We start from the raw sequence: 17310 nt of genomic DNA, 5'->3' as shown, positions 1-17310 counted from the left end.
TCATCCATGGAGCCCCATAGCGGAGAGCCTTGCAAGCAATTTGCTTGTAGAACTTCAAAGTTCGCGAGTGCCACACCGCGCATGTACCTTCCCGCCCGAGTTAGGAAACGTGTGTCCTCAGTTCAGATAGCTAGCTAAGAAGCCAACCCAGGGAGATGGGTAGGTTGTGAGAATATCTGCCTGCTGTCCCTGGATAACAACTATTACGGTAAGTAACTGTACTTTATCCCAGGACAAGCAGGCAGCATATTCGATATGTCACATTTACAAAATGGAGAGAAAAATAGCTGTGCAAAAAGGGAATTTTAATAAATTTAAAGAGATATAGGGGCCATTAACAAAATATTGCAATGAGTAGATACCATTTTACATTATAGATACAATTTAAGGTAGAAGGGATGGGAGGGGGGAATTTGAATTTATTAAATGATTAGATTACTAGGAGATTATTGATGTGATATATTTGATTGAATGCAATAGTGAAAGGGTGGGAGGGAGGGGATAAAATTTTTATCTATTAGTTTTATAAATGATAGAATTTCAAATGATGTATTTATTGACAAATGTTTTATATATATGTATTTGTTGTAAGATGAAAAATGAATAAAGATTTATATTAAAAAAAAAAACACCTGTGGGTGATGGTGGGAGTGTTGGCAATTTAGGAGAACAAATTTTTTAAATGCCTGGCCAAAAAGGCCAGCCCTTCTGGAGAAAGCATCCAGACCATAATGAAAGGGGAATGTATGAACCGAGGAGAAGTAGCAGCTTTGCAGAGTTCCTCAATAGGAGTAGATTAAAGGAAAATTACCGAGGCCGCCATGGCTCTAACTTTATGGGCTGGAAATCGACTCTATAGATGTAGACCAGCCTGAGCATAGGAGAAAAAAATGCAAGCAGAGATCCAGTTGAAGATGCAGTGTTCTCCCTAGGGCCTTTCAGCCAGGCGGTCCGCCTGGGTAATTTAGATGACCGCCCAGCTAAATTCTGCTGCTGCTCAACATTAAAAAAAAAAAAGAGCTGGCTTGGAGATTTCACCTTAGCCCGTAGTGAACTTATGCTCCGGGCTCTAACGTGTGCGTGCCGGCTTCCTTCTCTTCCCTCCGAAACCGGAAGTTATATCCAAGGGGGGGAGGGGGAAGAGAAGGGAAGCCGGCACGCACATGTTAGAACCCCGAAGCATGCGTTCTCTACGGGCTAAGGCGGGAGACAGGTCAGTGAAGCTTACCATTTGTTCTTCTTGCTGCTGGGTCCTGCCTGCTTTCAGTTTCTACGAAGGCAGGACCCGGCAGCATTTCCCCCAATCGATCGTGATCTTGGGCCGATCAGCCGCCTTCTCCGACGGCAGAATTGACGTTGGGGAGAGGAATGCTGGTCGGCCCGAAGTAGGGAGAGCTTGGGACGGCGGCGGCAGCTTTGGGGCTTGTTCTCCGATGGCAGCGGCATTGGCAGTGGCTTGGGGGAGGGCAAGAAGAAAGAAACAAAGACAGAAGGAAAGAAGAGAAACAGAAAAAAAGAAAGGGGGCATGAAGAGAGGAAGAAAAAGTTAGGGGGAGGGGAATGAGGTCAGGAGGAGAGGAAGCATACAGGCTGAAAGAAGGGAAGAAAGATTGGATGCACAGTCAGAAGAAGAAAGTGCAACCAGAGACTCATGAAATCAACAGACAAGAAGGTAGGAAAAATGATTTTATTTTAAATTTACTGATCAAAATGTGTCTGAATTTATATCTGCTGTCTATATTTTAGAGTATGGTCCCCTTTTACTAAACCGCAATAGCAGTTTTTTAGCGCAGGGAGCCTATGAGCGTCGAGAGCAGCGCTGGGCATTCAGTGCAGCTCCCTGCGCTAAAAACTGCTATCGTGGTTTAGTAAAAAGGAAGGGAGGGTATTTGTCTATTTTTGTATGGTTGTTACTGAGGTGACAGTGCATAGATTCATCTGCTTTGACCTCTTTGGAAAAAACCCCGGAATAGGAATGATTATTAACATTTTCTCTGTGTACAGTGTGCTTTGTGTTTTTTTAAAAAATTTTATTGGTAGATCATTTTGACTTGGTCATTTTAAAAGTAGCCCGCAAGCCCAAAAAGTGTGGGCACCCCTGCTCTAGAACATCAAGTGGTGCAGTGAGGGGCCAGCACTTCACATCTTATCACCTCATTCTTTCTTTTTTCTCCTCATGTAAAGCACGGTTCTTTATTCTAAGCAGCTCTGGCACTAACAGTATTACGGGTGCCTTATGCTACTTTCACTACCACTTGCAGTCAGGTTTGGCATTTTATCATGGTTTTGGGTTTTTATTTAGTTTTTCACCAGGATTTTCATTTATTTATTAAAGCAGCATTTTTTAACAGCCCAATGCCCCTCCCCTATCAGTGTGCATTCAATCCACTGCCGACACTTTTTTGGTGCCTCTTTCAATGGATCAAATATCATAGCCCCACTGTTGCGTGTTCACATTTATTCTGTGTACAAGTTTATCTCATCGGTGAAGAGACCTTTTTGGTAAGTCCATTTTACTCTCCCTTTTTTACTTTCCCAAGTGCTGTGGTTTTATTTTTGGTTTTAATAGAAGCTTATTTGTACAATAATTTAGATCTTTCCCAGGTTCACTTTTCATCTACCCGGTTGGCTTGTCTTTGAGCTACTATCGGCTTATTATCAGCTGTTCATTTCTCATACGTTTACTTTTGCCCTGTTTAGATCTATATAGTCTAGGCATACTGTTTGTAACCAGCCATCATTTTAAGTATGTATATGACCTATTTTGGGGGGGGGGGGGGTAACTTCTTTTAGCAAGTTGTTTCATTAATTCTGAATTCGGTGTTACAATATGTTGTTCTTGCTTTTTAGTTTACACATTATTTATTCTTTTCTATGACATGTTTGCATCGCAATTTTACTCAAAAGTATAAATAGGTATCCATATTCAAGTTTCATCACGGTGCTCTGGTTTTGGCTCCAGTATTTGTCACTTCCGTCCACCAGGTCTGGCTATCTGTTACCGTCTCATATTTTAAAGACTCACTCGTTATAATTAGCGGCGATCCACACGTCTCTTTGTAATGGACATGTCCAATTTTAGTATTTGGATCTTAGTACTATGGGTTTGGTCTTTTCTGGTTTCCTTTCTATAGTCTGCTTTTCGTCTGGAGTCTTTTGAGTTTAGAATTACATTTTATGACATATTTTTGTGGTTATAATTGTATGACATGTCTAAATCGGTCAAGTTATCCATTCTTTTTATTATTTTTTGTCCCCTCATACAGTGGCAGACCGCCCCCAGGTGCCAGCCCTAGGGGGGTACATAGCCGGCTGGATCAAGAACCTTCCAAGCTGCTCTAAATGGCACCTGCACCTCAGTACGGCTGCCGTACTTATTCTGAAGCAGAGTCGGCAGCCGCACTGAAGTGCAGGAAGGTCCTGCAATGACTGCATTTGCCACCTCTGCCTCCGGAAGACCTAAGTGATGTTGGAAGGGGTGGACCGGCAGCTTCAGTCATTGCCGTAATTCCCTGTGTCTGCCCCTCCAACGTCACTTACATCTTCCAGAGGTAGAGGCAACAGAAGCAGTCATCATGGAACCTTGCTGGTTTGGAGGGAGAGAGGAGTATAGAAGGGTGATGGAGGGAGAAAAAGGAGGTCAGGGTGGTATGGAAGGGTGGTGGAGGGAGAGAAAGGGGGCAGATGCTGATGGAATTGGTGTGCAGGGAAAGGAGAGAGAGACATAAGGGGGAAGGATACTGGATGGAATTGGGTTAGAGGGAAAGAAAGGGGGCAGATACTGATGGAAGTGGGGGGAAGGGAGAGGAGAGAGTGAAATGCCAGACCATGTGGGAGAGGGAAGGGAAGAAGAGGAGAGAGATGCCAGACCATTGAAGGAGGGAAGGGAAGAAGATGGATGCCAGAATAATAGGGGTGAAGGGAGAGATGGAAGGGGAATACAAGGAGAGAAGATGCCATATAGAAGGGGCAGAGAGAGGGTAGACAGTGGAAGAAAGGAAGAGAGTGACAAGACTAAGAGGAAAGCAGAAAACAGAGAAGATAATGTAGAAAAAAATTATATTTATTTTTTTTTTTTTTCTTTAGGGGAGATGCAGCGCTGTTTCTGTGGTGTTGCATTGTATGCAGAGTCCAGCTTCTTGCTGGTTCAATTTAACCTTTGTCTACATTTTTCTATTTTATTCCCCCTTTTACAAAACTGTAGAGCGTTTTTTTTAGCACCGGCCATGGTGCTCAGAATTCTATGAGAGTCTGAACTGTTACCACCATGGCTAAAAACCACATTACAGTTTTGTAAAAGGGAGAGGGGTTAGTTTGTGATTACATATTCCATACTAGGCTAAGGTGTTTTCTGTGTTCTGTGTGTTCGAAAGACATGGTTTTCAGTTAGGATTGACTGTGTAGGATTGTGTAGTCTGGCTTGTTTAGTTTTACAATGGGTGTATTGATGTACTGCTCACTGCAGTATGTAAGATGCTGCCTTAGTACACTCTTGTGTAATGTGTGGATTGTTACTAAAAATCATGATTTTCATACAGATGGGGGGGGGGTGTCAAAAAACGATGGGCCTCGGGTGTCACAAATGCTAGGTACGCCACTGCCTTCATAGTTTATATCTAATCCACAAGCCTGCTTTTAGGACCTACAGGGTATGTATCCCTCTGATTCATGACAATTTCACTTCTCATGTTATCTTATCCATTCTTTTTATTATACAACTGCTCAGATAAGCATCATTCTTTGACGTGATTGGACCTTGAAAACTAACGGCAACAGTGTTCTCCCCAGAAATTTTTTCCAGCCATGAAAAACATTTGCTCCGTTTAGTGTGCCGGAGTTAAAAAAGTTTGAGAGACGCTGCTCTATACCATTTGAAAGAGGGCAAATATCTAATTATTCATTTCTAGAATTGGATACTTCTTAAATTTAATATAAATATTATGGAACAAGTGTCAAACCTTAAGAAAGGCAGTCAAATTGAGCATTGGAAAATAACTAATAATAATTAACTAATACAAATAGTACACATTTAGGGCTCCTTTTACTAAGCTGCGATAGGGTTTTACCGCGCGCTTAGCTCACGCAGAATTGCCGCACATGCTAGACGCTAACGCCAACATTGAGCTGGCGTTGTTCTAGCTGTGTAGCGCAGTAATTCTGCATGCGCTAAAAATGCTATTGCAGCTTAGTAAAAGGAGCCCTTAATTTTCCCCACCACCAAATTTCCCCGTCCCGCCCCACCCAGCTACTTTTTCATGCCACATACCATCTATTGGTTAGATTCAATTGTAAACTGACCTACAGCCACAAGTCAAAAGGCAGAGTAATGCTCTAATAAATACAAAGGTCTCCCCAATCTACTCACTTAAATAAGAAATTGTTTCTGTGAAATACTATGAAGGAAAGTGTTATAATCGTACTGTTTTTTAAACTCCACCCTTACCTCTTGATAAGCAGCTTCTTTTTCTCTGAGTTTTCTCTCCAGTTTTCGGCGTTCATATGCATCTTCTTCATCTTCTTCTCGCTCCCTTTTCTTGTCTTTTTCTCGTTCACGCTCTCTTTCTCTCTCTCTCTCCCTTTCTCGTTCTCGCTCGCGCTCTCTTTCTCTCTCTCTCTCCCTTTCTCGTTCTCGTTCACGCTCTCTTTCTCTATCTCTGCTTTTCTCCCTGTATAGAATCAAAACCAACCAAATGTGATTCAATCTTACTCGCTTAATACAAAAGCAAAGTATTAGCACAGAAATTTAAAGAACTGATGCATCCTAAAAGATTTTCTTTGTATTTTTTCCTACAAGACCCTGATCTAGTGTTTCATATTCACAAGAACTCTGAAGTATGGAGAAACCAGGGGAGAAAAAAACGACAGGCATAGCAAAACCACCTAATTAATTTTCTTAATGTTTAACAAAAAAATGACAGAAGTACTTTTCAAGTAATGCAAAGTAAATTACAAGAGTTTTCAGAAATTTCTCAGTCAAGAATACTTCAATCAAAAATTCCTAAAATTTCCAACTTTTAAGCAGCATTTGCTGTTACAATGGGAGAATTTGTAAATCAAAAATTAAGGTAATTTTAGAACTATGGAAGGATTTTACTGTAACAGTGATTCATTGAGGCACTATATAGAAATGAGAATCATGGTATTATACTGGTTTTATGAATATCTCAGAAGTTCCACTAGGAGAAAGTGTAAAAGAAACAAGAAATAAAAGTCACCTTGATCTGCTTCGATCCTTGCTATGGTCTCTAGATCGTTCTTTTTCACGGTCCCTCTCACGTTCCCGCTCACGGTCCCGGTCCCTTTCTTTTGGTCGGTCTCGGTCTCGATCCCTCTCTCGTTCACGCTCTTTTTCTTTCTCACGTTCTCTTTCTTTCTCCCTTTCCCTTTCTCGCCTTTCTCGATCTCTGTCACGATCTCTATCTCTTTCTCTACGTTCTTTTTCAATCTCCTGTCTCTCTTTCTCCTTTTTGCCTTTTTCCTCTTCGAGTTTCTAAAAACCAACAATAGAACCTTCTCAGTTAATATCAAAATAAGATAGTGTAGTTTAGATCTGAACTTATTAAAAACAAAGCAAAACAAAAAAAATCAAAGTGCATCAAATCACAAGATTAGAATACGTGCAAAAAGCTTAGATCTAACACAGACCAGCAATCTCCAACCTTGGATACTGGGGTGCAAGCCTGGCCTCTCTTTAAAACATGTATGGTAACAGTCGCATGTCCATTTTGTCCTGTTATGATGGTTTACAGAAGAGAAAAACAGACTGTTGATGCAGTGTACTAACTGGGCACACTAAACAAAATTAATTTTTGACAAAACTTTACTCTGCCCGACTGGATACCTCACATCAGCTGGATGCCAATCAAGATTGCGCATTACCTCACCAGTCTTGACAATCCAAAGACAGGCCGTTAGGAAAGCACTGAATCTGGATACACAGAAATATTTATCAACTGACAGCATTGGTGACAAGCAAGCAGTTGAGAACCGAGGTCAAAACACTACTCAGAACTGGCCTCTATAGAGCTTGCAGACTTAATTGTGTTTACCATTCTAAAATGGACAGCCCTACTAAACGTGAAAAGGTTGGAAACCACTCACACAAGGGCTGTGTACTTTTTTGGTTTAAAAATATACATATTTAGCACTTTTTTCAACTTAAGTATGTCTACAACCAGAATTCCTACCATAGATAAACATCAATAGATTGATAAAAGCATCCTTGGAAGCAATTATTTTGTGTTAACTTACAGATGCTGTGCTAGGACATGGACCGCCAACACTGGATTAACCTTGCCTATAAGCTATGTTTCTGGGAGGAAGAGTAAGTACATTGTTCACAAAGACAGACCAGGTTGTTAAGACTCATAGATGCTAGTGTTATCACATGGTTTACATACTGTGTTATAAACACTTGTACTCTTCTGCTTCATGTTTTAAACATCACAAATGAAATTAAATATGACAATAAAATATGTATTTTAAAAATATTAAGAACAATTTTAAAGAATTCTTACCTGGTGAAAAATCTTCTGATGTGCACCCAGGGTTAAGAGGGCTGACAAAAATTATGAAAGTCAAATCAAGGTCACAAGATTCAGTGAACCCAACACTGCCCTGTAACCAGCCCAGTGATGAATACACTGAAATTACAACAACAGAGAGGGCAGGGATAGAAATGCTAGAAGAGAAGAAAATGAAATTCTAAAGCATAGATTAAAATCAATGCCTTCTGCTTTCTAAATAGAGCCAAAATCTCATTAAAATATATAGAATGAGCAAATGGTAATATTTTTGTAGAAACTTTAAAAAAGCCTACTTACCTTAATTTCACATACTATTAATAAAATGTGATTTTATGCTGAAAGGGTTAATACTTACAATCTAGTTTACATGTTCCAACAGGAATGAGGCTACTATACTTTATAGCTTTAAGTCTACAGCTTTTAAAAGAATTTTAACTTAATTTATAATACTATTTCAATATTTACTATAAATACTGCTATCAAATGAAAAAAAAGATTAATGTTCTGCTGGCATTAGTCAGCAGCACTCTGACTATGGTCAAGACACATGAGCCTATGCACTTCAAAGCTGTGTAAACAGTGCATAAAGCCCTTCTGAAGATGGCTCTTAGAAAACAAAAAATATTTCAAAGCAATACCAGCCTATAGGATATGAGAAAGAGTGAAGAGAGAGAAAAAAAAAAAAGAGTGAGAAAATTAGAAAAAGAGATAAAAGTGATAAATGTTACCTTGAGCTCTTCAGAGTCATCCGTGCTGTAAATGGATACCCCCTACATTGCTGATACCCTGACAGTATGAAGTGACTGTGGTGGTTATTTTACAATCTCATAACAAAAACATGCAAAGGTTCACTGAGCTCTTAGGTTTGGCTGCTATGGATCAAATATGATCCTCCTAGCTTTCCCCATAGTTATTCCAACCCCTTACTACTTCCTGCTCTTAACTTTGAATAAGCATGCCAAATTCAATTACATGGAACCCCCCCCCCAAAAAAAAAACCCCAACAAAAAAACCCAAAACAAAAAAACATCCCAATGACTTAAGTGATGAACAACAGGAATGTTTTTCTCTTTTTACTTAGGAAAATTATTTTACATAGTTTTTATTTTTGTGTTGCTCCAGTGAGTTTTAGGTAATGAACTGTGAAATTGTTCTGATCTGACAACAACCAACAAAGCACTGGACACACAACTAAGAGCTCCTTTTACGAAGGTGCACTAAGCATTTTAGCACACGCACTGGATTAGCGTGCGCTAGCTGAAAATCTACCACCTGCTCAAAAGGAGGCGGTAGCGGCTAGTGTGCGCTATTCCGCACGTTAAGGCCCTAACGCGCCTTCGTAAAAGGAGCCCTAAGTGTCATTTAAAAGTTTGCAGCAGTATCGTTACTGGATTTCACCAGCAGCTGCTTATTCATTTACTCAGAAAAGTATGAAAATGATATGGGGACGAGAGAGCAGTCTAGAGTAATATGTAGCCCCTTCAATCTTAGGTGAGATTATTATTAAAACATACAAAAATAAGAAACTGCAAGATAAGAAAAGCTGTGAAAATGAAAAATTAGATAAATCCCCCTTTCCTCCCCCCCAAAAAATAAATAGTAATATATACCTTAATTTTTTTTTAAAATATATATAAAACAACCTTAGATCAGTAATAATGTTACATGCAATGAAGTATGAGTTTGAACCAAAGTACTGTAACCATTTAACACAAGTGGTGAAAGCAGTGGGTTTCTTCTACTCAATTATCTAAATTCCAGGCTCACCTTTCCAAGCTGCAGGGGCATCTGAAGGCATCTTCATAATTTCTTAGCTCCTGTACCTTTTCATTAACCTTAAAACTTCATTTTAATCAAAATTTCACAGTTTCCAAAGTAAACATGATCAACAATCCTCCTTTCTTCCAGTCTCATCAGTGATGCTGAGTAATGGTTAATTGTATGAACAGCTAAATAAATCAGATACTGCAATTTAAGAACCATCTGCAAATACTTTGAAACTTATGTGTGTCAAGAGAAAACATGGAAGAAAATGACTAATGAAAAAAAGATCAAGAGGACTGATCAACTTGCCTGCCAAAAATATTTAACAGGCATTATGCGCCTTCAAACTATGAAATGGTAACAAGATATATTCTTGTAAATTTTGATGTATAATTAGAAATAAATAATAATAAAAACAAACAAACAAACTATGAAATGGCCAGCTCACTGTTTATGGTCTATAAAGAAAGAACATTCAGCAGCATAGAGAATATAACCATTCCACTGCTGCAATTATATTAAGAGCTAGACCTATTAAATGTGCATTTAGGGAACAAAATCCTGTCACACCAGTGGCATATTCATATGCGCTGGATGGCTTAATTAACTTGAATTAGTTCACATTAAACTAGTGGGCTGTAAGGCTTTTAAAGGCATGTTTATCAGTAATAGCAAATGGTCCTGGCTCTGAGAACTTACAAAACTGTTTACTGCACTCTGGCACTTTGATTAGATCAGATTTATTTTACTTTCAGTCCTGCATTTCAAAAACAGAACTGGCTACCAGCAGCACAAAGTACTTGCAGAGAATTTTAAAACAAAACACAAGATTTGTCCTTTTGCGAAGTCTCTGGTACCAAGGTACTATATAATCAATACTCCCTCTAAAGGCTGGTCAGGTGCATGAAATTTTTTTCATCTGAGCAACAAGTTCTAAAAACCAACAAATTTCCAGATTTGCAAGTATTTTTGTGAGCAACCATATAAAAATCTCCAAGTGACACTGTTAGAATGTATGAGCAATTGCTCACGTGCTCAGCTTAGAGGGAACATAGACTATAATCCTCAATAAAGTTCTGTCAAATCCTGTCAAATCAAATGCAGATCAACCTGAAATAATTCAATCTGAGTACACAAAATTATTTATTTAACAACATATGGTGATTATCAGTTTTAAACCTTGGCATACACACAGCAGATAGGAACTTTTGGTAGTCAGATTCACTGGGTGCAAACTCCTGATTTATTTCAAAGCCAGTTACCCCTTTGCATATTTTCCTGAGGGGGCATCCATAAAATATAATAAAGAAAACAGAAGCTCATACTTACATCCTATTCCATGTTACTTTCCAAGCTGTGTTTCATCTTGCATTAGTCACCATATGATCTCTATCATAATGGTGGGGGTCAATGAATAGATTAGCTTTAAGGGAATGTACAATTCTTCCATGCATCTAAAGTTTTGGTACGTCTGGTAACCACTCACCCATTTTTAAAAATTTCCTCCTTCCCCCTTTAACTTGCAAACTATTTAGTACTTAAAATTTTAGTTCTAGATAAAAGTCTTCCCATGTTGTTTAAGCAACTGCCTAGAATAAAACAAGTTTACAGTGGTGAGCAAAAGTCTGGAACCACTTGTAAATTTTTCATTCTTTCACAGATTTGTCTTTGTGCCACATTATAAGGGATATATTTGACTATTAGAATCAACTCTTTATTCTAGTTTGGCCTTAAATTTATGAGTTTGTTTGTTAAAGTTGCCATGTTAAACATTTTTCTGCGTAAATCAAGTAATGTAAAAGTACATACAAGCATCATCTATTCTTTATATTCATGTAGGTGGCCTTGAAAAAGGCCAATGTGTGTATCAGTGACGGCTCAGTATTTGGCGGGCCACCCTCTGTTCTTGATCACCTGTTTGTGTTATGTGAACCAGTTTGATGAGGTGATCATGGGTGACAATGCAGTTCCAGGTTGCAATGAATGCCTCGGTCAACTCGCGTTTTGATGCTGGATGTCTCCTGGATATCTCCACAAGTTGCCACAAGTTCTCAATCAGATTCAGATCCAGAGATTGGGCAGGCCAGTCGATTGACTCAATGTTGTTCTGACGCTTCCAGTTGATCACTTGTTTGGAGCAAAGGCAAGGAACAGGAATTGGCCTGGAAACAGCTGCTGAGCTGTTTTGCAGTATTGTAATGTACTTGGTCCCATTGACCATTTCATCAACAATGTGCAGATGTCCGACACAATTGGCAGTTATACAGCCCTAGACCATGACCTTAAGAGGATGCTTCGCAGCGAGGCTGACGCACTCAGGCTTGAACTCCTCTCCAGGAAACCTCCTCACATAGGTGTGGGCTTGGTTACCAAAGAGGCAGAAGGCGCTTTCATCACTGAAACATACCTTTCTCACATTTCATGTGTCCAGCTTGAGTGCTTCCGCTCCAACTCAATCCAGTTGCGCCTTTGGACATCAGTCATCAGTGGCTTGCTGCGTGCTTTGCAGCCCCACAAACCAAACTGCAGGTACTACTGATGGGCTGACACTGACATGACAATGTCTGACCACTCACACAGTAGCTAAGGTGAGGTCAACTTGTGATTGGTCAATGAAATGCATCAAAGTGCACAGACTTGGCGTTAAGTTGATGCACATGAACAACCAGACCAAGACTTGTCTACCACTGAACCCGTCACTTTCTTTTGTACAATCTTTATTACTGTGCTGTGACTGCAGACAACTTTGTTGGCAATCTGACGGCACAGAAATCTTCCTCGCTCATCACTCTCACACGAACATACTCCTCCATCAGGTTTTGGGTCTTGTTCATGGTTAATGTTACCTAGAAATCTGGACTGTGATTGGCTGATGAAAGCAGCCTCCTGACTGGTCAGAAATAACATGTACTAATTGGACAGTCTCAATCCATTTTTGAAGCATGATCTGTAAAAGTTATAGTAGCTATGTTCCAGTAACAAGAAGTGATCTTAAAAAGTTGATTCTACTAGCCAAATGTATCCCTTATAATGTGGTACACAGACAAATCTATAGGGTCAACAAAGAAATTAAAATGAAAGGTGAGAAGCTTGAAAGAATGCAAAATTCACAAGTGATTCCAGACTTTTGCACACCGCACTGTGTCTCTGTTATTTCACGCTCCTAATGTTTAGGCATTAATTATATCTATCTTGAACTAGATATTGTGTCTAAATCTAAAGAAAACAATTTGCTTTTGTTTTAAAATTGAGTTGCTCCCAGAACAAATGTCCAGACAGCAATTTAACACTTAAGTATAAAATATATAAGGATAATTTTAATGTGGTACATATATTTTCTTTTATGTATCCCTACACCTACCAAAAATAATTTCAGCTGATAATTCTACAGTATTGTATTGTTGACTTTGTGTGATATGGTTTGTTTTGATTGTACAAAAATCTAATACTAAACAGAGTAGAAGCTAGATTACCTTGTGTGTATCTCTGAATTTACTAATCTCTCGAGAAATTAGATCTCTCTTGTCGTCTTCCATATCTATAGCATTTATATCCTCCTAAAGAGAAAACAAAATTTCAAATTTATTTTTATCTTGGCTAAAAGGGAATCAAAATAAAATACAAGCAAGATATCATAAAATAGAAGCCAAAAATAACACAAAAAAGTCTCTATTGGGACTCACCAACAGCATTTTTGTTAACTTTATAGAGAAATGAGTATTTAAATGGGTAAGCTTTGTGAACTAAGTTCCCTCTTTGGGCAAAGTAGTCTGGAAACCTCAGGAAAAACATTTGCCATTTATTAATAGAACTATAAAGGCAACACTCACAGACACATCCTCCTTTTTTTCTTTCTTCTTTTTTCTGGGATGCGAATCTGATTCCTGAGATGGAGCATTTAGCTCACTTGAATACTCCCGTATTAATACTTCAATTGCTCCTCTGAATATTTGATCTCGCCTTTTTGTGTCTTCATCCAAATCATCATCATCATCATCAGCAGAAGACTCTGGCTTAGAGCTCTAATGAAGGCAAAGTAAAAATTGGGAAGAAAATATTCAAGCCTAACATGTTAGGTGTTTCATTAAATAATTTCAAATTACTAAGGAGTTCTTTTACTAAGCTGAGATAGAAAGTGTCTTTGGCGCACCCTTGCACCAATGTCATTTTTACTGCAGCCATGGAGCTAATGCTCTAATTTTTTTTTTTTTTAAATTAATGGCCATGCACTAACTCAGTAACATAGTAGAGACAGCAAATAAACTCCTGAATAGCCCATCCAGTCTGCCCAACAGTCATATTTCATCATCAATTCATGATTAAACCAACAATGAATGTGATATCAACTAAATCACAGTTCTTCAACCGCCGGTCCGCAGGAAATTTTTGCCGGTCCGCGCAGGGCCAGCAAGATTGACTTACTTCAACTTCCTGCCGGTCCGCGCAGGGCCGGCAAGATCAACATGTGAAGCGTGCGCTGGGCCGGAGTGATCTTGGGGAGCCTCCGACAGTGGCTTTCTCCCCTCTCTGCAGCTCTCCTTTACTTCCCAGCGCAGCGATTAACGAAGGCAGCCTCGGGGCTTTTGCTGAGTCGCGGCTGCCTCTGATGATGCAACTTCCTCTTTCCTCAGAGGCGGCGCGATCCAACAAAGGACCTGAGGCTGTCTTCCTGAATCGCTGCGCTGGGAAGTAAGAAGAGCTGCTGGGAGGGGAGAAAGCCACTATCAGAAGCTGCTGGGCAAGGGAAAAAAAGGGACAGCTGCTACTGGAGAGGGAGAAGGAAAAGGAGAGATGCTTCTGGGAGGGGAGGAGGGAAAGGAATCTGGGAAGCTGCTGGGCAAGGAAAAAAAGGGACAGCTGCTACTGGAGAAGGAGAAGGAGAGATGCTTCTGGGAGGGGAGGAGGGAAATGAATCTGGGAAGCTGCTGGGCAAGGGAAAAAACGGGACAGCTGCTACTGGAGAGGGAGAAGGAGAAGGAGAGATGCTTCTGGGAGGGGAGGAGGGAAAGGAATCTAGGAAGCTGCTGGGCAAGGAAAAAAAGGGACAGCTGCTACTGGAGAGGGAGAAGGAGAGATGCTTCTGGGAGGGGAGGAGGGAAAGGAATCTGGGAAGCTGCTGGGCAAGGAAAAAAGGGACAGCTGCTACTGGAGAGGGAGAAGGAGAAGGAGAGATGCTTCTGGGAGGGGAGGAGGGAAAGGAATCTGGGAAGCTGCTGGGCAAGGAAAAAAAAGGGACAGCTGCTACTGGAGAGGGAGAAGGAGTGATTCTGCTGGGAGGGGAGGAGGGAAATGAATCTGGGAAGCTGCTGGGCAAGGGAAAAAAGGGACAGCTGCTACTGGACCTGGAGGGAAGGAGAAGGAGAGATGCTGCTGGGAGGGGAGGAGGGAAAGGAGTCTGGGAAGCTGCTGGGCAAGGGAAAAAAGGGATAGCTGCTACTGGAGAGGGAGAAGGAGAGATGCTGCTGGGAGGGGAGGAAGGGAAGAGAGTTACTGCTGGACAGGAGGAGGAGGGAAGGAAGAATGAAAAAAGGAAGGAAACAGCTGGCAGAGAGATTAGAGGAGGGGAAGGGGAGACACAGGCATGAGAAAGTAGAGAGATTGATGATAGGAAGGGGTCAGCAGAAAAATAAGCAGAGAGGGACAACGATGATAGATCTGGTGTAGGAGAGATAAAAATGAAGAGAGCAATGAAGCTGGAATGAATCATGTAAAAAGGAGAGAGGGGTACAAGCTGGATGGAAAGGGGAGAGGGGCATAGAAAGAAGACAGATACCATATGGAAGGGGGCGAGGACAGACAGTGGATGGAAGGGGCAGATGCTGGATTGAAGAGACAGAGAGGGCAGACGCTGGAAGGAAGAGAGTGAAAAGAAGATTGAAAGCAGAAATCAGAGACGACAAAAGGTAGAAAAAAATAATTTTATTTCTATTTTGTGATTAGAATATATCAGATTTGAAATATATATCCTGCTAGAGCTGGTGTTAGATATAACTGGGGACTGCAAAACCCAGGAAGTGCTTCTTTAGCTTCCAGCTAGCTTAGGGCGCTCTCTGACCAGGGGGCAGTTGCCCTAGTTGCACTCCCCTAAAACTATTCCTGTTTTCTTGATAGTAGAGGGGATATATGTGAAGGGGAGGGGAGACAGGGGTTTTGTTGATCCTTGCTCTGAATTATTTGTATTTATAAAATGACAATTGTACAGAATATTGTTTCTTTTTATACTTTAATAAAATACATTGAATATAAAATCATAACTGAGGCCTGTGTGGATGGGATCAGATGATTTGTGGGGACCGAGCTCGCGGAGATGGTGCGGAAACGGGGTTTTTTAATTTTAGTCCTAGTAGTTTGCCGGTCCACAAAATAATTCTTTTTTTTCTGCCGGTCCACGGGTGTAAAAAGGTTGAAGAACACTGAACTAAATGATCTTTCTTTGGTATTTCTGGGACACAGACTATAGAAGTCTACCTTGCTCTTTCTTTATCTTCCAACCACTGGAGTTGTCATCAAAGCTCACTCCAGCCCAACCCAACCCAAATTGTCTTGCCATACACGGGACATTTAGGGCGATTCTCTTTAGGACACCGATCACGTGTCAATCACACATCGATGCCCTAAAGAGAACTGTGTCTATATCGCTGAACATTTTGCAGGCCTATATTTAAGGCATCTGTCTCATCCCTATGGAGATGCATAGGGACGTTTCCGCATACCCAAGGCCACATTCGGGCGAAACCATGCCCAAGACCTGCCTTGAATAACAAGAGTAAACAAACTAGGTTGGCATGTTCAAAGGTAGATGGTTTATCTGAAATACCTCAGCCCCACCACTCCACCGCTATGTTTGCTTCAAAAAAGCGGGAGGTTTACGTGGTAACTCATCATAGGTACTGGTTTTCTAAGCGCTGTGCTAATTTTACAGTATTATTATTATTTTTATAAACTGAAATAGTGTAGTGTATATACTTAGCTTTTACACACAGCTGGACCTGGGAGTCTGACCCGACATGTTTCGCACAAACAGTGCTGTCTCAAGGGTCTCCCTATGTGAAAGCAAAAAGAACAATCCTTAGGGAAGCGGCAGTAAAGTCTTTCCATACATACCTCCCCCTCATATGGGTTGATTAAGAATCCCTTAGTCATATATTTATAAACGCTTACCGAGGCCGCCGTTGTCATCCGACTCACAAGTACAAATTCTGTGAAAGATGGCGCCGGCATTCTCAGGCTGTTTTTAAATTCAAACCCGGTGGTAACCAACCCATATGGGGGGGAGGTATGTATGGAAAGACTTTACTGCCGCTTCCCTAAGGATTGTTCTTTTTGCTTTCACATAGGGAGACCCTTGAGACAACACTGTTTGTGCGAAACATGTCGGGTCAGACTCCCAGGTCCAGCTGTGTGTAAAAGCTAAGTATATACACTACACTATTTCAGTTTAAAAAATAATAATAATACTGTAAAATTAGCACAGCGCTTAGAAAACCAGTACTTATGATGAGTTACCACATAAACCTCCCGCTTTTTTGAAGCAAACATAGCGGTGGAGTGGTGGGGCTGAGGTATTTCAGATAAACCATCTACCTTTGAACATGCCAACCTAGTTTGTTTACTCTTGTTATTATTGGAGAGGGTTGGTGTTAGAACTAATAACAAACACACTGGTATCGGACTAAAGCAAGACCTGCCTTGGGCATGCTAACGCATCCCTACATTTCTATAGAGGTCCTATGGACACTTACAATGTAGGCGTCCTTCCTTGATCAAGTGGGGAAAAAAAAAGGGCATCCCAATTGCTGCCAGATAGTGGTAGGACGCCTACTGCTGCCTGCAATCAGGACGTGCATTTAGAGAATCAGGCCCATACTGTTCAACTCTGCTCTGAACTGGCCTTAGTTCTTCATTAGTGTGCAGTCATTTTAAAAAACTGTCACGTGAGCAGGAGGAAAAGGATCATATGATAATACTGTGCTTAAGTAATGTGCTAATATGGATGCTCTATCTGGTTAGTGCAGGAACG

The 17310-nt window shown here is 40.6% G+C and overlaps 1 protein-coding gene across 11 annotated transcripts in view; it reads right to left on the bottom strand.

The window, feature by feature from the left end:
• Positions 1–17310, bottom strand: part of RBM25 (RNA binding motif protein 25) — a 285496-nt gene that overhangs the window by 126588 nt on the left and 141598 nt on the right. For all 11 annotated transcript variants that reach the window (XR_004540227.1, XR_004540229.1, XR_004540228.1 and 8 more), the window contains 4 exons: positions 13121–13312; positions 12764–12847; positions 6216–6490; positions 5444–5666 (listed from right to left, as the gene is read on the bottom strand). Coding sequence is in view for 8 of the 11 variants with exons in the window: in XM_033953497.1 (XP_033809388.1) it covers positions 5444–5666; positions 6216–6490; positions 12764–12847; positions 13121–13312 (774 nt within the window). In the remaining 3 variants the exon portion in view is untranslated. The remainder of the gene's footprint in view (positions 1–5443; positions 5667–6215; positions 6491–12763; positions 12848–13120; positions 13313–17310) is intronic.

The sequence above is a fragment of the Geotrypetes seraphini genome, chromosome 7 (assembly GCF_902459505.1).
Source record: "Geotrypetes seraphini chromosome 7, aGeoSer1.1, whole genome shotgun sequence".
In the NCBI taxonomy this organism is placed as follows: domain Eukaryota; kingdom Metazoa; phylum Chordata; class Amphibia; order Gymnophiona; family Dermophiidae; genus Geotrypetes; species Geotrypetes seraphini.
Note: the sequence above shows the minus strand (reverse complement) of the source record. Positions and strands in the feature narration are given on the sequence as shown.